Source organism: Neopelma chrysocephalum, unplaced genomic scaffold (genome assembly GCF_003984885.1).
Source record: "Neopelma chrysocephalum unplaced genomic scaffold, ASM398488v2 Primary Assembly neopelma1_25, whole genome shotgun sequence".
NCBI classification, from domain to species: Eukaryota; Metazoa; Chordata; class Aves; order Passeriformes; family Pipridae; genus Neopelma; species Neopelma chrysocephalum.
In genome coordinates, this window is record NW_020897694.1 from 34751832 (window position 1) to 34779448 (window position 27617).

The 27617-nt window shown below is 38.0% G+C and overlaps 1 protein-coding gene across 1 annotated transcript in view; it reads left to right on the top strand.

The window, feature by feature from the left end:
- Positions 1–4: 4 nt before the first annotated feature.
- The window catches only part of TMEM131 (transmembrane protein 131), a 92477-nt gene continuing 64864 nt past the window's right edge, over positions 5–27617 (top strand). The window contains exons 1-2 of the mRNA XM_027674861.1: positions 5–207; positions 19550–19611. Of these exons, the coding sequence (XP_027530662.1) occupies positions 42–207; positions 19550–19611 (228 nt within the window). The 5' untranslated portion in view covers positions 5–41. The remainder of the gene's footprint in view (positions 208–19549; positions 19612–27617) is intronic.

Consider the following 27617-nt stretch of genomic DNA (forward strand, 5'->3'; position numbering starts at 1 on the left):
ACACGGACACCCGGCGCACCCGCAGCGCCGGCGGCAGCGCGATGACGGCGGCGCCCGGCTGCCCCCGCTGCTCCCTGCGCTGCCTCCACTGCTCCCCCGGCGGCTGCCCCTTCCCCCGCACCGGCGGCTGGACGGCCGCCTGGCAGGGCGCGGCGCTGCGCTTCGCGCTGGCGCTGCTCCTCCACACGGCGCGGGCCGAGAAGGAAGGTGAGACCTAGATTTCCCTTCCCTTTCTTGTCCCCCTTCCCCCCGCTTCTCCTCCCCTCCCTCCGGTGGCGGTGGGGCCGTTGGCGGCCGTGACCCGCGCCCGCTCCGGGCGACGGCGGCGGGGTGGGGGGAGGCGGCCGGGAAGGCGCCCCGGGGTCGCCGCCCCTTGTCCCGCATCCTGCCGGCTCTCGCTGCCCAGGGTGTGCGGGGAGTTGCATCGCTGCGTCCCCCGCCCGGCTGCCAGGGTGCGGGTGTGTGTGTCTGTGTCTCTGTGTGTCCGTCTGTGTGTGTGTGTGTCGCTGACGTTTGGCAGGGGTTTCTCCTCCCCTGACAGCGGTGGGGATGGAGCTGGAGCTGCCCTTTAAACAAGGGAAAAGAGAAAGAAAGAAGTTTAAAAAAAGAAAAAATAGGAGGTTTTCTCGCACTGAGCTGGTTTCCCTGCGGCAGGCTTCCAGCGGGAGACCGAGCCAAGCCAAACAGACGGGCGAAGCTGCATGAGAAAGCGCAGAAATGTGCGCTTTTGCATGGGTTGGATTTTGATCCCTCACCAAATGACAGCGGGACCCCCCTTCGCTTCCCTGAACTTTTGAGAGGTGTCCGGCGCCTTCGCGGGATCGATGGCGTTTTCTCCAAACTTTATAAAGTCCCCGTCTGACTTTCCCTAACTCGCAGTGTCTGTGATTTTGGCACGCTGTCTTTTCATTGTGGTTTAGCAAGGAAAAAAAGCCCCGAGCGAAACACCTAAGCATATTCTGTAGCATTGCTGAGAACGGCTTTCAAGCATTTCCAAGGTGTGGACTCGTGGTCTGCTTAAAAGCATTGCTGTTTGGTAGCATTAAAAAGCAGCAGGTAAATATAATGTATTGCAGAAGTAGGTGAAACATATTTACTTTGGACAAGAGAATTTGCTTTTCAGGCAAGTTGCTGCACTGGAGGAGGGAGGAGTTTGAGGACTGAGAGGAAGAAACAAAAAGAATAAGAAGAGTATGGAATAGGAGTTCAGTGAGGAGATTAGTTATTTGTCTAGAGCAGACTTGAGGGAAGAAATGCATTCTAATAATGCATGTATAAGAATAAATGTAGATACGCATTTCTAGTGAAGGACTCAATTTCAGTAATTTCCTAGTAGCTTGTTTTTACAAATAGGATGATGTTGCTTAGAAAGTGTTTAAAACTCCCCAATTTTGATTGTTGCACATCCACTGTTATTAACTTGACTTTGTCTTCGAGAATGTAACGTTTAGATAACAGCATGAATATGATACCGTGTCTTTAGAGTGATGAGAATGTGTGAGTTTGTCAGTGTGGCCTGTAGTGTCTTGAGGTACTAAAAGAGTTCAAATGCTTGAGGAATTCCTATTTTTAACTCTGTTTGTGATTGCATTCCTTCACAGGTAATAGGTTATATGAGTTTATAAGCTTTGTCAGTGATGTCATATACTGGTATGATGGAATTGATTCATACCCTAAAAGTTGTGATGGCTGGGGCCATGGTCTAGTTTGGTTCATTTGTGAAGAAGATACAGGGTTTTTTTCTCTATGGACTTCTTTATCATTCCTTAATAAACAAAAACAGTTTTAGATTCACAGAGTTTGAACAGATATGATTGACGCCCTTCAAGAGAAGTGAATAGTTTGTACTGATACCATTTCCTTTTGTTGATACAGTCTATTACTTAAAACTTATCCCAGCAATAGTTCTGTCATTTTCAAAAAGTGAATTTGTTTCTCAAATAAAACACGTTTTTCTTTTAGTCTTTTCAGATTTCTGACACTCATTTTTCTTCCCATCTGTTCTGCTGCATTTAGGGTCACTAGTAAGTCTTGCTTTGGTGTTTTGGGTTTTTGTGTTTTGTTTTGTTTTTTTTAATTCATCTTTTATTGACTTCTTAGAGTTCATTCACAAGCTGTGTTTGTGGATGGCATGTTAGAAAGTGTTGTCTTGCAGTCTTCCTTTTGCTGAGTGCAATGCCTGTTTAAACCCTGGATTAAAAAAAAACAAAACAAAAAAACAAAAACCAAACAACAGTTTTAAAGTAAGACAAAGATAAAAGGGACTTGAGATCCAGTCCCACTGTTCTTAAGCTACAAACTAAGTACCAGTCTGCAAGAGACAGTAACTGAGCACAGAAGAGGAAGGATCAGCTTGGACAGTGGGCCTTTAGACCAAGATGGGAGCTCAAAATTAAACAGCGGTTGAGAAAAAAGGAGGGGAGGGTGTTTCAGGCTCTGTCCTTCAGTGCCTTAGCTTTTACCAGTTAGTGTCAAGTTAAACGTAGTAAGATAGAGTTTGAAAATAATAATCAGGAAGCAGGGAAGTAGCTAGGAATATCCTTTCCATCTCCCAGATGTGGACATACATGTTTCACTACAGCTGCAGGAAGGAAGCTGTGGAGGGGGATTAGAGCTGAGTGCTCCTGAGGACTGCTGAGTTGAAGGTGGCTGTAGTAAGACAATGCAGTATGTATTCCAGAGGATTTGCTGCAGAAAAAAAGCTGATAAGAAGCAGGTGTCAGATGAATGACAGTTGTGTGAGAAGAACAGATCAGTATATGACAAAGTAAAGTGAAAAATTAGGGTGGAGGACACTGTTTTCCTCTTACCTTGCATGTACATGAGGGGGAACTGGAGGAAGGAAGGAGCTGATGGACTGAAGAGTATGCTGGCTTTGTGCTTCTATGGAGAAGGAGCAGCAAGCAGTTTTTCATGGAGCTGTCATGAGTAGAAACAAGATTGATGCTGGAGTATTCCAGGTAGACATGACTGCTTTTGTACCCAGTCTTAGTTAAGAAGTTTGAGGGGAAAAATGTAACATAAACAGTTTTGACTAACAGCAAAAAGGAAAACTGAAGTCCTTTGAGTGTTCAAGCTGTAAATCAAAGTCTTGAGGAACAGTGACATTGCTGTACACTCTCTGTTCTATAGAAATAGAACTTCTGAAAACTATCTGGTGTCTGAATAGATATGAGAGCAGAGAAAACTGCATATGGACCAGTCAAAAAACCTTAAACATCATTTTCAGACTAAACACTGATGTGTGACTTTTCTTTTTTTGTGCCTAACTGGATCCTCAGTGCCCATGTATTGCTGAGGAATGAGTAAGACTGAGAGGGTTGTAAAATTTTTTGTTTGTTTTTTTTCACTTAGGAAATCTGTGAACCATAGCAAAAGAATAACATGATAGGGAAAAATTTCTGCATTCAGTCTCAAAGAGGATCTTGCTATTTAGGAGGGGCAAAGATAACTTAGGAGTTTCTTTTGCAAATATGTATGATTTTCAGGCTTATCATTTCCTAGTGTAATTATCACATTCTGTATTGACACATGGATTGAGGACAGCTTTCAGTTTATATTTGAGCATGTGTGGTTTTTGTTTGGGGTTTTGTTTGTTTGGTTTGGTTGGTGTTGGTTTGGGGAGGGACGGGACACACAACATACACACAACAGCCTTCTGGGTTTTAGGTTGAAGGAAGCCATAGTAATGCCGTAACCCCATAACCCCGCGGTCAGTAAAATGTTTTGAAGACAAATGTCTAACATGAGGATGCTTTTTTTACAACCAATTTTTTTTTAAATCCCTTTTTATTTGGCCAGCTGACTGAAAGCCTGCTGAGACTATTTTGATAGCTCTCTTACCTACCCCTCTGCTCACAAGATACGTGGAAATAGAGTAAGGTTAATATTTAGGCTAGGTTCAATCCCTGGCTGTAATATTTGAAGTTATGTCTTAGTGCTGGATCTGGCAAAAATTTCTATTTAAACATCAAAGTTATGATACCAGATAGGTCAGTGAAAATAGGATTTTTTTTTCCGTAAAGCTTGATGTATTCTCTGCTAGCATCCTAGAAACTAAGGTAGTTATGGAGTGTAAGTAATGGGTAAAATAATCACAGAGTTGAAGGGAGATGTCATTAGAACAGTGTACTGGGATGCTGGAGTTCTGGTTCCATTTTTGTCATTCTTTCTAATCTCAGTCAAGTAACTTCCTTTTTGGTTTTTACTAATATCTAAAATAGCAATCCAGGATACTTCACATGAGTATGAAAAGCAGACTAGTGCTGGAAGGTGATATGGGAGAAAGATTACAAGTTTAAAATAATGTTATAAAGAATATCTTCACGTATACAGTTTGTTTGTTGTATCCTGCTGTCAGAACTAATCTATAGCGTGCCCCCATTTACTTTAATGCTTGTGTTTTGACCCTGACTTAAATCAAAATATGATGCAAAAAGAATGACCTCAATCAAACTGAAAACACTCTAGTAGCTGAAGTAGCACATGAAAATCACAAACAGTGTGAGAAAAACACAGTGAATAAAAACTGACCATGCTATCACACTGGGGTTTTGAAACTTGAATGTGGAAAGGCTAATTAGGTTTGCACTGTGACTTTGCTCTTGTGAATGAAAAATATTAACTATGTGCTCGAATTGAACAGTCTCATACTTGTTTGCAAAATCTTTGGACTAAATAAAAGGAAAAATTGTCATGCAATGGACAGGAAGTTGAGACATATTCTCCGTGACCTTCAGTGTAATCTCAAAGTGAGTGCTATTCCCTCCTCTGGACCTCCTTCTCCCTCACCGGTGTCTAGTTATACTGCACATGTGAAGCAGACTGGGGTGCCCTCACCTGTAGAGGTCAATTTAAGGATAGTGTGCTCAGTTCAGGGCCTTGGAGTGTCATCTCTTGAAGGGACTTGCTATGTATTTGTGTAGTGCTGAACATGATGAAGCCCCTCCGGGGTTTGCAGAGGTCTATAAGCTTTGCATTCTTTAAACCTTTCAGCTGTGATTTTTGTCAACAATTGCTAGTATTGCAATATGGATTGCTCTGAGTCATTTAGATGCATTTGTGCATGTTAAAAATTCACCTGTTTGCAGTACAGTTTGGACACTTGCTGTGTGTCGCTTTATTTCAGAACTTACCCAGTTTTGCTCTTCTTAAAGTGATACATGTTATGGTTCCATGGTGTGATTTATGAAGCTTGTGAGTTCAAGGTGTCTTTTCAAACAGTAAACTTTTTAAATGACCTGGGAGTCTGACTGTGAATGGTCGATGTTGTGGTACATGCATAACTAGCAGTAAAAGTTGTGTGACTGAAGCATAGGCTAGAACCAGTTTGGTTTGTTCCTGTGTTTGTGGGTTCAGCAAGAATAGAAGTCTGTAATAATCTATTTTATTTCTCTTGCTAGTACCTTCTATTCAGTGTAGTGCCTCTGACTTTGTCAGTCTACAGCATGAAGATTACCTAGGTATAACAGGAGCTCAAGAAAATATCTTTTTTTTCTCTAAAGACAGCATTTGAATTAAATTTGAACTCTTCCTGGTGATACATGGGTGTACTCAGAACTGGAGTGGGTAATACCTTGAGCATCCTGCTCTAACTGGACACTCTCTGACCAGGGGACTGGGCTGGAGCCTCTGGGGTCACTTCCAGCCTGCATTATCCTGTAGTTCTAAAAGTTGAGCACAATGGGTCCTCACAATGGAAGCAACTGATTTGATCCATTGTCCCTGTGAGTTGAAACTACAGTAATTTAAAAAATAATTTGTTTTTTGAAAAAATTGTGTTAGTATTTCAGCATTTTAATTATTTGTTATTTATTAATACCAAGAATTTCTTCTTGCATAGGGAGAAACCAAAGGAACCAATGACCATTAGAATTAAACAGAAGGTATTTGTCTTTTTAGTCATAAATACAGGCAAAGAATAATCCTGTGTCAGATAGCGTTTGTTAGAGGCAACCGGTAAAATTTTAACGTGATGCAGGATTGTTGTGTATTTCTGTTTTCTCAGCTGTCTACATGGAGTAATTACTGATTTACTGACTGCAACAAGGATGTGATGCAGCATTTGCATTTAGCATTTTTAAAATATGTTTTTAACATTTTCTGATAAGCAGCCTTGATAACTTTTACTCTGGAGTATTAAAGCGACTAAATTAGGACTGTGTGTGTGCTCTCTCTCTCTTTTTGAAAACCTTGGATATAATGGGGAAATAGCAAAGAGCTGAAGTATTGCAATGTAATTCCAATTCCTGAAAAAGAAAAAAAGAGGAGTTTTACACTAGTTTGAGATTTTCCTGCTACACTTATCAGATTTGCCTTCTCACTAAGACTGTCACAGATGCATTTTTAATACCTCTTCTCTTACTGCCTGGCATGCACCGCAACAGAGAACAATCTGAGAATGGGAGTTTTGCTGTCCTTATCAAACTGGTTTTAGAGATACCCGAGTGAAATTTAGTGGAAGGAGGTGTACAGGAAATGAAATTATATGCATAACAACTCCTTCTGTCTGTGTACTGTGTGAAGTTACAAAATGTTATTTAATAGAACTGTTCAGCTGACTGTAATGCAACATGCTTGGTGTTTTTTAAGTTAGTTGATAAACGGATCCATTAACTATTCTTCGTAAAGCTGTTTGTCTTAGCAATGTCTTAAGGGGTATCTGAGGGCTTTTTCAATTGAATACCTAGATATATGTTGGACTGTACAGATTTAGTGTAATAGAATGTGTACTTTTTAAACTTTTTGAAGTTACTTAAAAAAATCCCAGACAACCCTCGGTGATAGGGTTGGGTTTTTTTAAGGTTGTTTAAATGAGGAAGCACAGCTAATACTGATATTAAACAGATTACATTACCCTTTGAGGGAGTGATGGTAGGAGACAAAATTGTAAACAAGCATGGTACAGATTTAAATAATTTGAAACACTTATTTCCACTAAACCTCTTATATACTTGTTGTTCATCAACTTGATAGAAGGAAGTCCTTATAGAGGAGAGTGGTAGTGAAGAAAAAATGGCTGAGAAGTTCTCAGAAAGAAGGTTTTTTAAAGAGATAATTCTAACTTTTGAAAACTGAAAGCTTTCTTGTTTCCTTACAGGCATACTTTGTTGGGAATATGTCAAGGTAGTTTCCTGAGTGTGAAACAGAATGGCTTCAGCATAGTTTGATGTGACTAGCTTATGAAATTTCTTTATTTTTGTAATAGATAAGCTGTAGACTGAAAATGTCTGGCTCGGGTTGAAGATGATAGAAGATAATGATGTTGAGATAGAGTAAAGAAATCAGCTACTTTTTCATGACATCTGCTTCCACTGGGGCATTTTTGGGTCCCCTGTTTGAAATGGTATGTTAAATGAATGTTATGAATGTTAAATGAATTTAAAAACTGGTTATCTGAAGCTTCTAAATAAATATAAACTAATCTAGAAATATAGAAGAAGTCTTAAAGAATCAGTGGTTTACACCACAATACTGTACAAATATTTACAGGTAGAATTTGTAGATAATGATAAAAACTATCCAGGCAACTACATAAACTGCGAAGTGTTTGGTTTTGGTTTATTCCCAGCAGTGGTTTGTGCTCTACCTCAGAGTCTGGCTGCAAGGAGCATCTCCGGGCTCTATTCTGGGACCTGTCCTGCTTTGTAGCTTTGTCACCGATCTGGAGTTGGAATGTACTAATACTCAAGGGCAGGTCTGCATTTCAGAGGGATGTAAGCAGGACAGAACAATGAGCTGACAGGACCTTCATTAAATCCAAAAAGGACAAATTTAAAGCCCTTCCTATGGGACAGAATAACCACCTGTGAGGGATACAACCTGGAAATGAGTCAGCAATGTACCTGGCAACATACAGGAGTGTAGCCACTGCCCTGAACAAAGTGATTATTCCTGTTTACTCAGCACTTAATAGACCACACCTAAACCACTGTGTCCAGTTTTGCTCTGCCATCCCACTGGAAGGATACAAAGATGATCAGTGGGTGCATGACCTATGAATAGAGGCTGAGGGACCCATGGAAGTGAGGCTTTGGAAGATCTTGTGGCAGCCTGCCAATATTGAAGTAGTTTATGGAGAAAATGGAGCCCGACTCCTCACAGAGACACAGATCAGGAGCCTGAGAGACAGTGGCCATAAAGTGAAACAGGGAAAGTTTGTTTTGTACCAGGAGATGCTGCTCTGTGATGATCCAAGAAAGGCACTCAGACACTGTAAAATAGCATTGAAAATTCTATTTATTAGAACTAGTGCTGTAAAGAGAGAATAGCATAGATAATAGATCTGTTTTGATGCTGGGAACCCTGAGTTATGGAGCATCAAACAGCCCGTCAGTCCATATGCAACGTACTGTGCATACCCTGCCCATAGAAAGGGTTACTCCATGCTGGTCCGTAGAGCTATTGCTGGATTTCCTTGCAAGAAAACAACTCTATTCATAATTTTACTGTCAAGAAGAAAGGATGTTCACCTGGGAATTTCCATCCCTACTTTAGGTAAAGGCAAGGCCACCCAGGTGGCATTGCCAGTATGGAGTGGGAGCTGCCCGCAGGCTCCTCTGTTCCAGAGAGCTGTCTGAGCTCGCCCTGCAGCCAGGGGCTATGTGCAGCACAGGCCTGACAGCCAGCCTGGACATGCAGCACAGCACAGGCGTGGGTCCGCTCTGCTTGGCTCTCACATGGATCACTGACTCCTCCATCTGTTTTGGCCTTCCGGTCAGGATCACTGTGATGTTCTGGCTTGACGTAATGAGACTGCATTTCACGATGAGGACAGTCAGGCATTGAAGCAGGTTCTCTGGAGAGGTTGTGGAATATCTGACCTTGGAGGTTTTCAAGGCCAAGCTAAACAACAGCCTAAGCAACATTGTTCAAATTCAGCATTCACTGTACTTCTGCAGAAGGTTGAGCTGGGTGACGTCTTAAGGTCCATTCCATCCTCAATTGCTCTGTCTCTGTATTTTTTGTCTCCCTTGTGATCTTAAAACTTGGAGGTTGCAATAACTTTGTCACAACTGATGGGAATATCTGTAAGACAGGAGAAATCTGAGTTTCTGTCTAACTCCATGGTGAAGTTGGTGCTATGGTAATAGTAATTTAGATATAGTTTAGGTAGGAGCGGAGTTGTAATTGGATCCAGAAAGCTTCATGCGTTGCTGCATCACTAAAAAAATGTAATCATAGAATAAAAACAAGACCCTGTCAACCATTCCTTATTGCTATGGTCGTGGATCACACAGGCTTTATTTGTTCCCTAGTTTTTATTCTTTCTCTTGAAAAATTTGTTTCAACAGGATTACTTATATCTGATCTTCCATGCAAAGAGTAATACAGCTATTAGTTTCCATCTTTGCTGGCTGCTGGTAATATGATAGCAAATTGAATTGTGGTTGACATGTTAATATACAAGATGTATTAAAGTAACACTTAACAATCTATGCAACTCATATGTCTGTGGAAATACTGAGAGATATGGATATTAAATGTTGCAAAATTTGGCCATTCCTTTCTTGCAGCAGGTGACATGGAGTACTTGGTCCTTACTGGAAACCATTTCCTTCCTTTGTGTGTTTGTTTTGGTGTTCTGGACCTGTGTGTAACTTCAGTCTGTGGAGCCAGCAATGGGCAGTCTAGGGGTACCAGAAATTATCGTTATCAAGCATATAATAGAAAGCACTGAGACTACTATTGCCATCTAAGTTGTCTTTCCTAAGTATAAAAAGATAAGGAAGGTGTGTATGTGTGGAACTTTTATATTATGATATAGCTGCTTTTATATTAGCACATACCTTGTCAGTTGCCTTTCATGTAGCTTAACTAGGTCATGATGTGCCCAGATAGCTTTCACTGAACTGTATCTTCCAAAATAAAAAGATTAATAGATTCCTTGTTTTTGGGGAAACCTGTTTATATCTGATGCTGAGAGAGATCATTGTCATTGACAGACTGAATCTTCGCATGTAAAGCCACTCTGCCAATCAGTACTACTGAATGTCAGTATCTGATGGAGAAAAGACTGAAATGAACTTCCAGTTCATCAGGGAAAATTTGATTGGAGTCTTGGTACTTGATGAGTCCAATGAAGTCTTCCTCTGATTAAATTTAATTTCTCTAGGTAAAAAGATAGCAGAATAAGGAACTTGGAGATTGAATGTAAGATTTATTTATTTAGATATTTATTATAGATATAAAAATATCTATATTGTGGGAAAAATTCTGATGCTGAAGGGCCTTTTAATCTAGCAAAGCTATGCCTGTTTAAGTTGAGACTTGATACTAGGCATGTCAAAGTAGAAGCGAGAGGTATTTTGAGTGAAGGTAAATGACTGTTGTCTTAGTTAGGGGGCAACTTAGTCATGTGGGGTGGTTGAAATCTTCAAAGTAGAATTAGATGTCTTTCCAAAACATATTCTGTAACTAAGCCTAAGGGTTTGAAACTTTTGGGTGAAATCATGATCTCTGTTGCACAGGGTGTTAAACTAGATCATCACAGCTGCTTGGAAAAGAGTCTGACCAGAAGAGACTGTATATTTACTTTTGAGGGGTAACTGCCCTCAAGGTGGCTAAATTGAATTTCTGCAAGCATTTAATTTCCCTATCTCTACTTGCACCTTTAATTTCTTTTTAATGTTTTAGTAGTTTTTCCCCCAAACTGGAATTCCCCTGTTTTGTTTCATTTTTTTTGCCCTATGTTTTATCTTCTTTCAAAACTTTCTGCAGTTGTTCTTCTCCACCCATTTCTCCTCTGGCTTTATCAGGCATTGCAGCCAGCTTTTTCCTGCCGATCTGTGTTCCCACATGGCAAGTCAACAGAGTGCTTTGCTAAGCAATCAATAAGTAGCGTTACTGCCACATCATTAACACCAGGGCTTTAACATCAGGCTTTTTCTATCTTTTCCAGGCCTTCGATTGTTGTATTTATAGACTTCGTATGGTAGATGAATAAGCGTTATCTTGCCACTGTTTTTACTTGTCCTCCAGGCTTAATAGCTGTTTCCAGTGGACATTTTAGTGTTGCCATGTGAGCATAGGGAGGGTGGAGATACTGTGCTCTTCCCTCCCAATGATTCTTCTCTCCAGTGATTTAGTATTAATTTAGTGGCAAGTGTTATGCAACAAAATCTAAATTAATGTGTTGTCCAAGTACCCTTCTTGTTCTTTAAATTCCTGCAGTTCCACCCTAGTAAGTGACCAAAGAAAAAAGGGGAGAGAAGCAAAATCAGGGCAGGGAGGAGAGCAGAACTCTGTCACTTAGTTCACAGTTTCTATGCCATGAGTGATACAAAGCATCCTCTGCAGTGGGTAGCAAGGTAGGAGTAAGGATTGAAAACTGAGGAGTGTCCACGGAGCATAAGCTGTAGCTCTTACCTGATTGCATTCACATTGCCAGCAAGACATTTATGTGTTAGGAGGTATCTGCCTGGCTCTGTCATCTTCCTGTTCTGCGGGGTTTTTTTGGGAACTCTGAAAATCCCTTCTTCCTTCCTCTTTTCTACAGTGTGGTGGAGAACAATGCTTGCTCTCAGTATATGTTTATTAAGGTCATTTATCATCCTGGATGTACCTTTTAGGTAGGTCTTTTCATGGTGTTGGCACAGTCCATTTTTTTGAGTAAGTGGGGGTCTGTTCAGTGCTTCATTTGATAAGAGTGTAAGTTTGGAAGGCTGACATTAATGGCAGTAGTTAAAATTATTGTCTTTTAATGCATTGTTCTCCTGAGGCTGCAGAAGCTATGAAATGACTTCCATTTCTTGCAAGCTACGTATTAAATGTTTCTATATACCAAAAAGGTTAGAATTCCAGTAAGTCCATGTTATTTTTGCACACATCAGTTTGCAGTGCTGCGTGAGTGGTAAAACTTACTGCTACAATGAAAAGTTTCTGATCTAAAATTTGAATCTAAAATCTAAAGTGAGATAAAGCTTTAAGAGTAGTTTAAAGTAGCTGCTGTTTTCCTCTTCTCATTGCAGGATAGGGTGTCTTGGTTTTGAGGATAGTTCCCATTAATTTTATGCCTGTACCAGCTCAATAACAATTAATTTATAGGAGTAGAACCTAATTTAACATATTGAAATTTTAAAATATTAACAACTGCCATCATTAGAAAGAATAAAAAGCTTTACTTTGTATGACCCAAAGCCAGAAAAAAGGATGCTATTTGCAGATGTTTTTTTTCTCTTTAACTTCTTTTTAAATTTTTTTCTCTCTTTAAATGTTTTATGAGAAGTTTCCATGAGTGTCAGAAGTATTGTTCTCTTTGGCTTAAAAATAACATGCACTAAAGTTTTTCTCCAGATGAATTATTTTTCCTTTCCTATTTAATTATATTTTTTTTATTTATTTTAAAATAAGTTTTCTCATTCATAACCCATGTGAATGGAATTGAGTATTATTTCCTGAGAAGCATTTTTGAGCCAGCAAATAATGTCTTTGGAGGAATAAATGAAATTATTGAAATGTTTAAAAGTAAAGGACCAACTTAAAGCAAATTTTTTTTTCACGGGTATTTTAGAGCATCTGGCAACTTTTAAAGTAGTATTTTGGTTTATTTTCAAGTGAAGTTTTATGATCTTTATTGCTACCATCTGAAATAGACCATTTTGGTCAATGGCAGATAATTTTTTAAACTCTTATTACAAAAAAATCAGATGAAAATAAAAGTCACTTTAGCTGAAGTGGATGAAAATGCAAATTCTGTAGGGTGTAAATACAAGCTGAATACAGAATAAGCATCTGAGAATAAAGGTATTTGAATAATGTGTGATTTTTTTTTTTTTTGGTGTGTGTATCAATCTAAAATCACCTAACATAGTTTTGTTAGGAAAATAACAAAGTAAAAGCAGATTGATAGTACATGTTACTTTCAGTGAGCTTTTCTGTTTCTACATATGTTTGTATAGTTTTATTGCAGGGATATATCTCTCACCGGACACATCCGGTCAGTTATAACTCTGTGAAAGAAACCTTCAAGCGGTTGCACTGTCTTCTGAAGTGAGAAACAAATGCTGTGAGCCAGATGTGGGAGCAGTGGCTTCAGGATGGAGACTCCCTTTCTTCCTTTCTTACACTAAGCGGTGGTTTCATTGTCTGTCTGGAGCCTGTGTTCTGAATCAGAATCACGCTGTGACTTTCTGTTTCGGAGCTGGCTTTAAGAACTGAATTGGTGACTGAATTCCGAAAAATCTGCATCAGTCTTAACTAAGGGGAAAAGAGACGAGTGGCTGAAAACAATGTAACAACTCTTCTTACTAGGGAAGGCCCTTGCTGTGTAAAGGAGCTTGTCTTTTATCTGAAGTTAGAAATGACACACAAATAACTTAGCCAAATATTATATGCAGAATTAGTTGGCTATCAGTTAATGCACTCAATTTGTACTGTTGTGTGCAGTAAAATACAAATTATTTGACATTTTTATTACTGTCACATTCATTATTATATCATTTAAGAAATGTTTACAGAGAGCAGGTGACAGTGCCAGGTGAAGTCGGAGGCACTGCAAAGCTTGGCCTCACTGTGAAATAGTGCGCTCAGGTATTGCAGTGCAAGTGAGCTATCTGTTGAGCTTGTATTAACTTGGGCCTAGGTTGGTGCATATGAACTTACTTGAGTACATGTTGTGTGAAGTCTTAATTTCTTTTTTTTAAATCAGTAGTACAAAAGGAGGGTTTCGATGAAAATTCTGTATTTTTGTTTTTTGGCTTAACGTATTGCTTTTTCTTTTCATGTGATGATTAAAGTGCATTATCTAGGAATGGTTCTATTTCAAATCTGTAATACATAAACAGAAAATAAAAATTTGGCTAGTTGGCTTTTGAGGGGTGGTCATTAGAGTTTTTAATAAAGAATAAAGCATATGTTTCTATGTAAAAAGACTTCAAAGTGAGACATTTTTGCATGTGATCTTTACTATTTTGTGTGTATTTTCTGTCTTTGTTGTGATGGCTCTTTGTGAAGTCTCTTGGGAAAATTACTAATTTCCCTTTGTTATGGAGTACTGGAAAATAAACAAGCGAAAGTCTATGTGAGTGCAAGAGGATTTAGCTGGAAACCAGGCCTGCTGGTTGGTGATTCTCTATTGCCTGACATTCACTGGCTTATAAGAGAATGACCTTTTACATTTCCAGTGAACCTGTTGGGATGTAGGCAGAAATTCAGGCAGATAGCTGCACTGACTCTTCCATCTTGGAGAACAGGCCTTTCTTTAAACAAATTTATTGTGTTGAACACTGAACTGGGATGTGTTTCTTGAGGCTGACCAGACTTCTGTATTCCTGAAGCTGATTAAAGTGGTTGCTTGCATTACAGTGTAATTCTATTTTTCTTAATCTGTGGAGTATTTTGTTTTTTACAATGTAATTTTCTCTTCCATAATAATGTTATTTTATCATTCTGTATCCACCTGCCTGTATTTCACATGCTGCTCAGTTTTCCACTGTTCAGGATGATTGAAATTGTGTGATAGTGCATAAGCAGTTAATTCATAGTCAGAGCTTTAAAAATAACTCCTCCAGGTTCAGATGTGCTGTTTAACCAATAGTGATACAAAGGCAGTAATTACAATTACACAGACAAAAGCGAGTGGCATTTAGCACATTGTAATTGGCTCATGTGGTTATAGTTACCTTGAAGTGAGCTTAGTCACTAAGACAAAGGGTTAGAAACTGGACTTTAAAAAAAAACCTTAGTGTAAATTAGGAATTATTTAAATAATGGTTCTGGCCCCATTTTAGTAAGCTAGGATATTATGTTCAGAATTTCGAAAAAATTCAGAGACTGGATGGTACTGACTTTTATAAATACAGCTTACAAGAAAGTTAGAAAACTTGTTTAGACAAGAGTTAAGGAAGAAAAGAGTTCTTACAAGCCTGTAAGAGAATATATTATGATTAACATAAAAATAAATGAATGCACTGCTGTTGAGTAGCTGTTCCAGAGCTAAGTTGTATTTCAGGATAGTGTTTTTATAAGCATATATGCCAGAATATACATTCCTGTTAAAGTAAAGGAATGGACAGTGGCTAAATGAATGAAAAGTTTACAAAGCCACCTTAAAAATCTGATCTCAGTCAGAGACGGCCTCATAACCTGTGAGCCAGGGAGAATTTTTTTTTATTGTTGCGCACCAAGAGTTCGTGTTCACATTGGTCTCGCATTAATGCAAATTTATTCTGTTATGTGTAATTCAGTCACATCTAAAGACTGGTATTGGCTATGGTGGTTTTGGTACTAAGTTCCCATTTACTTTGGATATGTGTAGGATTTTAAAATTTTCTTCTTGTTACTTGATGGATTATAGGCCTGTGCTTTTCTTTTTTTACCTCAAATGTGAAAGGCTTGGACAATCAAATTAGGGATGTGTTTGAGCAAGATTTGTCTACTAGCTGTATAAACTTGTGAGAAGATGCTGCTTAAGCTTTGAGAAATTTAAGTGAATTCAGTATCTCTTTGGGCCACTGTTGGTTTAATTTTTGTTATGTTAGGTGTTTACCATCCAGCACTGTGATGATGTCAGGAAGAGCAGGGGAAAGCATTTAAGAATCTACCGGTAATAATGACTAGATAGTGCATTTACTGTTCTAGAAAGCTGTGGTTTGGGGACTAGGGGCCATGGCTGTGGTGGTGGGTTTTGTTTTACCAAGCTTGGAAAGTGCTCTCAGCAGAACAAGGTGTTCTGGAGCAAGTGGAAAGACCTGCATTCATGGTCTCTTTCTGATATCTTTTGTGGTCTTTTCATAGTAAAGCTGACTTAATCAAAGAAGTTGCATTTTAAAGGCTGTAAATTGAAAACAAACAGAAAATGAAACTTGTTTGTCTGTCTTCTGTTAATAGTGACCTACTGCCTGAAAAGAGGAAACCAGGAATACACAAGCTATAGCTGGAAAAATTTAACCCTGAAATCATTTACTACCCTAGTAGTGAGAATAACTGAAATTCTTACAGATTTTCATGAATCTGTTACATTTGCTTTTTGTGGGAGCTTGAAAGGATAGGGGTTTTCTGCTGAGGGGGATTTGTATTTACCTCTTAGAAGAAAGTATTCTGTTCAGCACAGGTGAAGAGGAAAAGAGACTATGATTGTTCTGGCATTGAAATCTGTGGATATAAATACTTATCCTTTTCCTTCTTTGGTCCATGAACATGCTAGTAACATTTAAAGTTTGACTAACAGCTATTGTAATCAGCCTTCAGGGCTTCAATTGCCTGTAGGGTCAGGAAGAAATAATTTTCGTAATGTGTAATTTGCCTTCCTGGCTGCTGATTTGTACAGTGGCAGATAATACTATGACAGCTAAAATGCTTCCTACCCCAAATGTTGTGTTATGTCCCTCTTGAAACAGTTGCCAGTCATGTGGCAGGGGTGACTGTAATGGTTCTTAATTTACTGCAGTTTACTCTTCCAGGGTATCGAAGTATTGGCTACAGTATTAGTCTGGTAATGGACCATGATGGTATCAGCTCAAGCTTTGGGAAGAAGTTTTTCCAGGAGAAATTGTTAAGGACTTAGCAGAAAACAGTCATCTTCCTCTGCAGCATGAGGAATAGTTCACCTAATAAAGCATGCCCAAGTGACATCATATTTAATTGCTTGCAGAGTCTTTGAGCATTGGTAATAACCTATTCTCTATCGGTGACATATATATTTTGTGTAAAAGGACAGAAAAGACTATTTTTGGACTTGCACTGTAGAGGTTTGTAAACTTGCTTAGGTTAGATAGCACAAGTGCAAAAGGTGAGCAACTGCTGCTAATTTTGGAATGGGCAAATAAATACTCAGAAGGGCACTGTCAGCATTTCACTTTGAAGAAGACTTTGTTCTCTCTGTGGTCCATATTAGACAGTCTGAGAGCTGCTCTTACAGGGATTTGGGTGATTCTTTATGACTTGTCAGTGGAGCTTTTTTAAAATGTAATTGGCTTTGCCTCATTTGAATGAGGTGACTCGTTGCTTCATCCCAAATTGAGAGTCTGAGAAGCCAGTTCCAAAAAAAAGCTTTCATCTCAGGAAGGTGTAAGTATTTACTTGCCATTTCCTTGCTTTGATGAAATAACCAATAAAGTAGAAATATAGGCTTGAAAGTTAGTCTAAACCAAAATAAGAGGTATAACTACAGCAACTTCATCAGCATCTCAGTTGAGATGCGACTGCCATGAAATGGCCAGCAGCCAAACTTTGCAGTGCCTCTGACTTCACCTGACACTAACTGTCACCTGCTCTCTGTAAACATTTCTTAAATGATGTAATGATGAATGGCACTTCTATTTAACAGTGTCATCCACTCAAAATGTTCTGTAACATCTGTTGCTTTGTTCATAAGTTGTCACAAAGATGAAATAACTCCAAACACTTTCTCAGCCCCTTTTTAGTTTACTGAAGGGCTGCCTGAATTCAAGCTGCTTGGGTAGAAAGCTTGGGCTAATTTCTGTGAGCTTCTGTGTATGTTATCCTTGTGGAAGAATTGTTGCTATTTTCTGCTCTTTGTACCAACAGTATATCATATTTAAAACAGAGAAAAAAGCCTCAGAAAAATATTAAGAATTTGTGATTAGATAAAATACCCTTTTATGCTTTGCTAGTTTTTGATAGATCATTAATACAAAAAGCTGTTTTCTGATAATTTTTTTGCTTGTGCCTGATGCCACTGTCAAGTGCTATGTGTTCTTTGTTTCCAAAGCAGAGATCTAGAAAACAAGAGACTGACAGAAAGCCTAACCTCAGAAGTGCAATTCATTTTGCCTCTTAGGAAGGTGTGCTTGTATTGAGAAAGTCTTTTTTTTTTTTATTTTTTAAATTGTAATTGTTAAACTTGCAATAAATCAAATACATGAGAAAACATAGTTTCATTCTGTATTTGTCCCCAAGTTAAAAATTGAGAATTTTCCCTCCATATCAGCTAATCTGTGATTTGTTTTTTTGCACAGAGGATAAGCATGACATTTCTCTGAAATTGTGATTAACTATCATATTCCGTGTTTTAACCTAATGTGTCAAAGCTTTGTTTTCTTATGTCTTGCACTGCAGTTCGCTTACAGATTTTTCTGAGTGGTTTTAAAACCAAAATTAAACATTGATTTGAATGTCTCACATCATATGTATTGCCAGTTAAATTGAGAAGAATTCACTTGTTCTTTGTTTCTCGCATTAAACTTTAAACTGGAAGACCTATTCCAGTAATTTAAGTTTTAAAAGCCCAAATTTTCATGAACTGTAGGACTTGATTTTGTAACAGCTGTTTAAATGTTTTGGTTTGTTTGTTTTGTTTGTTTTTTTAATCTCTTGCCCTATGTTCCGTATAGTTCTTCAGTATAAATGATTGACCAAACTCCCGATTCTTGGATCAAGGATGGGTTTTCTTTGTTTTGGAAAGCATTAAGGAAATGACAATAGATACACAAAAAAACCCTCTACATTATTGCTGACATGACTGACTAGGACTGCTCATGCCACTATTAATATAGCAGGACATGCATATTGTTTATAATCTGAATGCCCCCTTTCCCCTCTGTGGTGATTTTCACACTCCACCTGAGCTGGGCTGCTTTTGAAGGTTTAAAGATCCTTTTTCAGACTGGGATTCAAAATCCATCTTCCAGAAGCGCACACTGTGCTTCTGTGTGCTGGGAAATCTAACTTCTTCCTGTTGAAGTTGTTCCTCTTTCGGAAAGAGAGGCATATTACCACTCACTCAGCTTCATCTAGCTGAATGGTAAAGACAGTCATGGAAAAAGAACGTAAGGTAGAGAAAGAGTTATTTATAGGGTTTTGGTTTTGTTGGGTTTTTTTTAAATACAGTTTTCTGATCTGAGGTTGTTCCTGTATTTTATTCTAAAGACTTGCTTTTTTGTGTGTCTTGGTAGACTTTTGAGGAGTAAGATGTAGAACAATTTGAACTTTTCTTTCCTCTTTAAATCATATTCATTCTTGTACACATTATTATATTTTATGGGAAGGGCATTGCCCTTATTTCTTTGTCTTTAAAAGAAAGTAGCATTCCCTGCATTTTGAGAGGAATTGAAAAAAAATTTGCCTGTCCAAACATTTAGAGGAAATAAGTAGAGGATTTGAGGATCCTGTATGTGACTGAGGCTTGAATTTTCATAGAATTTAGTTTTATGGTGCAAATACTTCTGAACGTTTTCATATTTTAATATGTTACTATCAAGATGGAGAGAGTTGTTGCCATGCAAGGATTAGGGAACAATGTGAACAAGGCTTTCCAGATGTACCGTTAAGATATTTGGTGTATAAATGAAACAGAAATTCTGTTTGTAAATGTCTGAACTCTTTGTGGGCTTAGATTTATTAAATTCAGTTGTTTTATTGAAGTATGGAGTAACCTTGGTACCACCAATCTTTTTCTCCAAGGAAAATTAAGTGTCATAGATTTTTTTTTTTTTTGGTGTTTGTTAGACTCTGCATTGTTATTTTGGTTTGTCATAGGTCTATGTATAGAATGAGGTATAGCAGATTTTGGATGTTTTAAGTCGCTCTTTTTATTTAATAATTAAATGTTTTTTTGTTAAGTTACTTAGTTTTTTGTTTTTCTTTGCAGCTTTCATCCAGTCGGATGGCATAATAGAAATGCTACGTTTTGATGAAGGAGACCTATTGCAGGTATGTAGTCTGAGTAAACCATCTGATCTAGCAATGTTTCATCTTCTTTGTGATAGCTGCTTTTTGAAACTCCTGGGTAAATGGATTTTTGAAAATAAACAAGCATCAAACTTTACTCCATAAAACCTTTGGACCTTCTAGAGTTATTTTCAGCGGTATTCTTTGGTGTGTCCTGAGGTTCTGGTTCCCTGATTCTTTTGTGTTGGGAAACTGGTGGAGTTTACTACAGGTTCTCTCTGGCCAGTTTGTCCAGTTCTTTTTTCTTAGAAAAACATAAGGATTCGTTGTGTTTAAGACTTATCTTGATGTAGAGTTGGGATGCAATTGGACAACTCATTTGGAGGAACTGCAAGTGTTGCAAGATTCCCAAACCTAAAGTCAGTACTTGGGATCCAACTTGATCAAGTTGGATTTAAACACATTCTAATTACTGCAGTGAAGTAATTGCAGATATGTATTTTTCAGGTATAGTGTTGCCATTTCTGTCAGCTTTCTTTTGATGTGAGTCAAAACAGGCAAAAAGTTAACTTTAAAGTATATGTGCTGATATTGAGATGGTGGTAGTAGTTGGGATGAAATACATAGCAATGTGGCTTGACTCTAGAGCTACGTAATTCTGAAGTTCTGTTGACTAGAGTTTCATATGCATGCATTTTGTAGATTGTACTTATGTTGAGAATACCTTTGTTAAAATTCCTTAATGGTGTTAGTCCTAATGGTTGAAAGGGAGGAGAGGAGAAAGAAGAAATCAGTTAATTGTTTAAATGATTAAGAACACTTGGCATGTGACTGTGTTTCCAGAAGAATCAACACATGTCAAAGCTGTGTAGTTCTGGGCTTGTGATAATATTTTTTGCTTCAGAGCGATGAAGGTGTCTTTTTTTCCCCCCCCCCACGTACCTAAGTTGTTTGGGTTTTTTGTTCAGTTGTTTAGGGTTGCTTTTCCTTCTTCTCTTCTTGGTCCTTAATGTAAGTCAAAAATATCCCACTATACATATTAAGATTATAATTTAGAAGAATAAGATCCTTCCAAGTGATGTAAACTGGTGACAGAAAAGATTGCAATTAAAAACAAACCAAAAAACCACCCCCCGCAAAAAAAACCCAAACCAAAAAACCCCTCTACCAAACAAGCAAACAAAAAAGCCCTGGGTTCCTCATGAAACAGTTGTTTAGCTGTCATGTACTAAACGCATTCTCATAATAGATATCTAATGTAGGCTTATGTTTGGACATGTAGAGTGGTGGAAGTTTTCCATATACTGGTTACACTCTCAATTATTGAAGCTTTTGACTCTTTGAATATTTCTTTAACTTGAATGGAGATACCACGTATCACTGTAAATATAAGGAAAAAAACGCATGGCTTAGTTTCTTTTCTTTTATGTGCTCTATTAGAATATATATTCTTCAAAACAAGTGGTTTAATAAAAATGACATGACACGTCATTGGCCTAGTGTTTTAAGATAAAGATGGTGTACTCAAATTCACTTACCTATATTTTAACTAATTCAAACGAATGTTACAAATCTGTAATTATCTTGCTTATTTTAGCACTCTATTAACCACTGTAGTTCTTAAACTAGAAAGTAATGGTACTGCTGTGAGCCACTCAGTAAGTCATATAAAGATGGGAAAGTAAAATGGATCATCAGTCACTCTAACTTTTTTGGAAGATGCAGCAGAGGCAAGAGGACTTGCGACAAAGCCAAGCAATTCTGCCTGTTGCGCTGTAAAATTTCCAGTTCTTTGGATTGAATTTGGCTACCACTTACCTTAATATGTTGCAAAACCAAATTTTTAGTAAGACAAAATTTTTAGTGAGTAGTTTGTATGGTTTACATTATGGTTGTGGCTCTTGAGCCAAAAATACCTGTGTAAGTGAAACCAGTTTCTTTTAATCAGAATGACAGCATATACTGTTTTCTCTAGCTTACAAATTATTTGTTTCTTTTTCACAGAGATTTTTAATATGATGACCTCTTGTGACTACTTACTGCAATTAAAAAAATCAAAACAAATACACTTGTAAAAACAGACTTATGTCTTGTGAACAGCAGCAGTTACTTGGGTTTTCTGTAAGTTTTCACAAATGTTTGTTGATTGTAGATCATCCATTATTACAGCACAAGTACCATGATGCAGGAGTAAGTCAGTATTGCCTAATGTTTTGTCACTTTCAGGTGATTTTTTTTTTTTAATATGAAAAATAACCAAGTCAATGCATAAAGTGACTAATCATTGAAGTGTCAAAACCATCTCCAGCCTTGGTTTATCCCCACTCCCCTGAGAATTTGGTATTTTTACAGTGGAAGCAAACTTTTTTCTTGTTTGAAAGAATTGCTTTTCAAGTAAGGCAAATCAAATGCCAAGCCTTGAATAATTTTATTGTTAGGGATTCTTGCCACCTCCTTCCAGTTAGTGTCATCCCTCTTGATACTGTTTTTTTGTACTTATTTGGAATGCATACTGTTGGTGAAATACTTCTTACGTTTTTCAATCATATTTTAGGATTTTTGTTGTAAAAATATAAATTAAATGTCTTGAAAGATTGGGTTTTACCAGACTGAGAACAATTATTTGTGAAAGAGCGGAAATCTTTAAATATTGAAGTAGAAAAGCATCACATTTGGTAAAAATAAGCTGACTATGGAAATTTGATTAGTTCGTATTAGTGGTTAACATGAGCAGAATACTTTTTGGGTGTGGACTTACAGTTTGTGGTTTAGAAAGTGCTATACCATGTAGTTTTACTTTCCATCTTGCCAGAGCAAAAATGAAAATTCTATTTTTTAGCATACATATTCAGATTAAAGGTTTATATCTAAATAAATTTGCTCTACTTCTGTCCATGGGTTAAGTTACAGGAATGAGAGAATTTTCTTACTCTTTCTATTCTTCACGTGAATGAGACCCTTTAAGGATAAGGACTCAACAAATTTTTGAATTCTTCAGATAATTTATTTAGATCCTGAACATAGGGTAAGAAAAGTATAATGTAAGTGCAGTGTAGGGTTTGGCTTTTTTCTTCAGTAGCAAGTGATTTACAGGTGTCTGTATAATTGGTTGGCACTTGAGTCACAGATTTGCTTGATTGGAACGAACCCTGGGAGTTCATCTAGTACTTTTTTCAGGTAGTGTTGTGTGTAGATTGACTACCCTTGGCAGGTGATTGATACTTTCATTATTACAACCTCTAGAGAAGTAACTTTCATATGTTTCCTAAAGTACAGGTTTGTTTCTTTCCTAAACTAATTTTGCTGCTGCTTTTTTCTCAAATACGTATTAAGTTGGGGGTTTTTTTGGTCTTTTTTTTTCCTCTTCATAGTGATAATTTTGTACTAAAATCCACCTACAGCTTCTTCATACAAGTTTATAAAAACACTCTAAGTTTCTTTACTAGATTTTTCTCTATATGCTATTTAAAGTATAGCATTTAATTGGGACATTAGTGCTCTGAGAGATGACAGAGTAGTTCTTTCCCCATGTGGTAGCACTTGTTTTAGTAATTCCAAAATGAGTTGTAAGGTTTTGACAGCATTTTATATGCTTGTATAGTTTGTATTTCACTGTGCTCTCCAGGCACATTGTTTTCTTTAGTGTGCTACCAGTTAGTCACTTATTCCGTTTCCAGTTTTAGATTTGAGCTCTCCTTCAGCTGAACTTCTCTTTGTCAGTGTCTGGCCATCTCCTCTGTGTCCTGATTATTTGAACTCTTGTCCAGATCTGACAGATGCTTCAAGCTCCTGCTGATGATGTCATCTGCAAATATAGGAGGGCTGAAATAAAGCACAACTGTTGCTTTTAATAATTTATCCTTTCGTGTTAAGCCAGTATACTGTCTCACTTTTTGGGGACTTTATTTTGAAAAGTGAACAAACACTGAAGGGAAACTTATTTTTTTCAGAACAAAATTTTCATTTGTTTTTAGTTCATAAAGTGCTGTTTCTCACGTCATTCCATTTATTGTTAGAGCTTTTACCTTGGGTATCTAATGTTCTTCTGCACAATGTTTTTGGGGTTACTATTTTCTAGAGCGAGCAATCTTTTATTCAGACTTATGTGTATGTAATAGTATTTTTGAATTCCTAAAATGAGAAAGTGGTAAGACTTTTCAGTCAAATTCTTCTAACGTGAATCTGCTGCAATAATCTTAAGTGTATGAAATGATTTTTTACAGATGAACTCTTAGAAAATATTTTACTGATACGTACTGCTTGGCAGAGTAACTGAAATAGGGGAAAAAAGAAAACCTGTGTCATTATATATACTTAATACATATTTGTTGTCATTATTCATAAACGCTGTTAACTGCTAGTCACAAAAACTGGTAATGAGAATAAAAATGGTCCTAAATGTCAAATAGACAGGACCTTAATATGACTTGCGGTGGCTTTGTAACACAGAAGCTGTCGAATCGAGTTATATGTGTGGGAATTGGCAGTGTTGATTGGAGGAATTTTAGTATTTTCTGCATGACTTATACTTCATTAGCTGTGGTAAAGAAGTATCTTAACATTAAGTGGCAACCATTCAGTTCTGGTGTATCAACAATAGTGTTTTCGGGGAGTAAAGTCTACGTGCATTTTTTAATTAACTCAAATTTTTATATTGTGTATGAACTTTTTAAAGGGTTGTGATATGATCTCCATTGATATCTGTATAGCCAAACTGCTGAGATACAGACTGTGTAAGTGGACAGTAACATGGCTGGGCCATTGACCTCGATGGATGTATTGTACAGTACAAAGTTCAGCTGGCGGTTGGTTACCCGTGATGGAGCTGAACTGAGGACAGTACTGCCTAATGTCTTCATTAGCAGCCTGGATGATGGAGAGTATTCTCGGTGAGTTTGGAGATGGTAACAAATTGGTTGTTGCACTGGAAGGCAAGACTGCTGTTCAGAGGGACTTTGGCAGGCTGACAAGAACCTCATGACATTCAGCTAAGGCAAGTGCAAGGCCTGCACCTGGGAGAGAACAACCCTGTGTGACAGCACAGGCTGGGCAGTAGCAGCAGCACCACTGCCAGCACAGTGCCAGAGGCTACTGCCACAGGCTGGCAGTAGTAGCAGCAGCAGGAAAGACAACAGTTTGAACATAACTTGTACATGTGCTGTTATAGCAAAGACAACTGCCCACTTACTGAACTGGAAGATAAGGAGTGTGATTTCCCCCCCACACCACCACCTGTGGGGCTGCAGCTGGAGTACTGTGGCCAGTCTGGGCTACCCAGTACAAGGGAGGCACAGACAGGCCTCTAGAGGAGGCACAGCAGAGGGATACCAGAATGTCAGGGGGCTGGAAGGCTTCTCATGTTAGGATAAATTTCTTCAGCCTTTAGAAGAGAAGACCAAAAGGAAAACTGATTGCTGTGGGCAGTGTAGAATTGACTGAAGCCAGATTTTTTATTTTGCTCAGTGGAAGGATGAGAGGCTTTGGACACAGATTTCAGCATGGGGCACTCCAAACCCGTGTGAGAAAAAACCTTTTATGCTTGAGGGTGATCAAACACTGGACCAGGTTACTTAAAGTTGTAGAATTTCTGTCTTTTGAGATACCCAAAACATGATGTCCCAAAGCTATGAGCAACCTGCACTAGACCTCCCCTAAGCAAGGGTTGACTCAATGGCCTCTGGAGCTTTCTTTCACATGTGTATGATTTTATAAAAGAATAAAAGCTATCTTATTCGTTTTCATTGCTTGTGAGCAGCTGAAATCCTTCAGAGGAATTGCCATCCCCAGGCTTTAAAAATAATTAACTGGTGCCCAAATGACTGTTGCAAAGCTGATGTCAATAGCGTGTGTTGCATCAGCTAAAGTCAAGTGATGTTTTTGTTTCCTTGTGTGAGTTTGGGTCATGAAAGAGAATGGCAAAAGTGACTCAGTTCAGTCCGCTTTCAGCTACCTTTCAGACTACAGCATTAATTTTTTTCATTACCTTAAGCAAGATATTCATCATTAATTATGTTTCTTTTAATTATACTACTTACTAGTACAGAGCTCATGAGTGCAACAATGAAGATTTAAGCTGCCATCTACTTATTGGTTTTGTAGCTGTCTCTCAACTTTTAGTTGCAAGCAGTACATAGCTTTTCTACAAGAAGGAAGCAGCCTTACTATAAAATAGCAAGATGTAAAGTGTTCTAAGTGAGTGTTTCAGACTGTAACAGTCTTTTAATTTAGTGTGGATACTCTTGTGTAGGAATACAGAAAACTTTGGTTATTGAGAATTTTGTTAACATTAAAGACAAATATTTGGTGTCCAGAAACCCCAGGTCTTGATTAAGAAAGCTTCCCTGCTTTTCCCCCACAGTCCTTGTATAAGACTTTTGAGCTCTAATTTAGTTGTCTAAATGCAAGTAACCAGTGCTATTTGAGATGTCCTGGGCTGTCCTGGAGATCTACATGGACCTGGCAGATATGACACAGGGCATAGGAGAAACTGTCCTGGACGTCAGTCTGAGATCAGGCGAGTTGCCCTAGGACATTTATCTAAAGTGGCAGCAGATGCCTATGTTTAGATAACCGAGTGTAGTGACAGGTAATATGACCTCTTACCAATAAGTGAAGGATAGCTATTATAACAAATTTGTGAGACGTTAAAATTAACTTGGTGGTTGTGATTGGGTTTTTGGTGGTATTTTTTGGTTTTTGTGTTCTGGCTAAAGCTAACAACTTCTTTAGAGACAAATTCGGACTATAAGGTGTGTGTTTTAATTCTCCATGTGTGCAAGATATCTGCTGTCTTCCACAACTGTACTGAATCTGTAGAATGTGCTTTGAGGTACAGATTCTCTGTGAAATCTTTCTTGAGGATATGAGCCTCTGGAGAGAAACTGTTCCGAGTCTTTAAACTGGTGCTGGCTGACTGCCTTCAAGTTTTCTAACTCACTGTACAAGTTTTCTCAAGATCTTTATTCTGAAAGCCCTTTGATTTATAGTTTAATCTTTCTAGGGTTATATAAGAGATAAACTTAGAAAACTAAAGCATGAAACTGTTAGTAGCAACAGCCTAAATGTTATATGCTATCTTTAAATTAAAAAAAAATAATCTATCTTCAAGGCTTTAACACAGCCTTTTGGATGGAAGGATTAAGGTGGATCTTAGGAAAAAATTTTTTACAGAGAGAATAATCAGACATTAGAATGGGCTGCCCAGGGAGGTGGTGGATTCACTGTCCCTGGAGGTTTTTAAGATGAGACTGGATGTGGCACTTAGTGCCGTGGTCTAGTAACCACGGCGGTGTTGGATCAAGGGTTGGACTTGATGATCTCAGAGGTCTTTTCCAACCCAGTTGATTCTATAATTCTATGATTATAAATGCCCAGTACTGATAAGAGGGGTGATTTTTCTCTCTCCTGCTTATTTTTTCCACTCAGTTGTGAATTTCTTCTGTTTCTTTTGTGCTGACCTTAGTTTTTGTTGTTAGGCATTTGGATTGGGAAATTAATCCAATTGAAAGTTTTCCCCCTGTAACTTAGCTTATTATGTATCTTGAAACATTAATAGTGTGCATATGCAGCCTATGTCCTGATCTGTACATTGCAATATTTTGTTATTTGCAATGTTCCTCCAGTACAGATAAGATTTAATAAATGTTTCATATAAATTGTATTTCGCCAGTGCTGCTCTTTTACAATTTATCCTTTCAGATGAAAAGACTAAGCTGTATTAATTACAGAGCATAATGTTATTTGTCTTTTCCTGATAAACAGACAGTATTAAACAAAACCTACAGTTTAAATAGTGGATTGATCAGACACATGGTTTTACTTCCTGGCATTTATGTTTCACACTTTTGTGCAGTCACACAGGAAAAATAGCATGCTAGACAGCAGTACAATAGGCCCACAATTATACTTGAAGATCAAATTTAAAAAAAAAAGTATTTGGGACTTGTAACTGAACACAGTTGTATGTTTTTGTTTACTGCACAACTCAAAAGATTGACGTGTAATAAAAATGAGTGATAATTATAGAAACTGCCACATGAGATTTATTT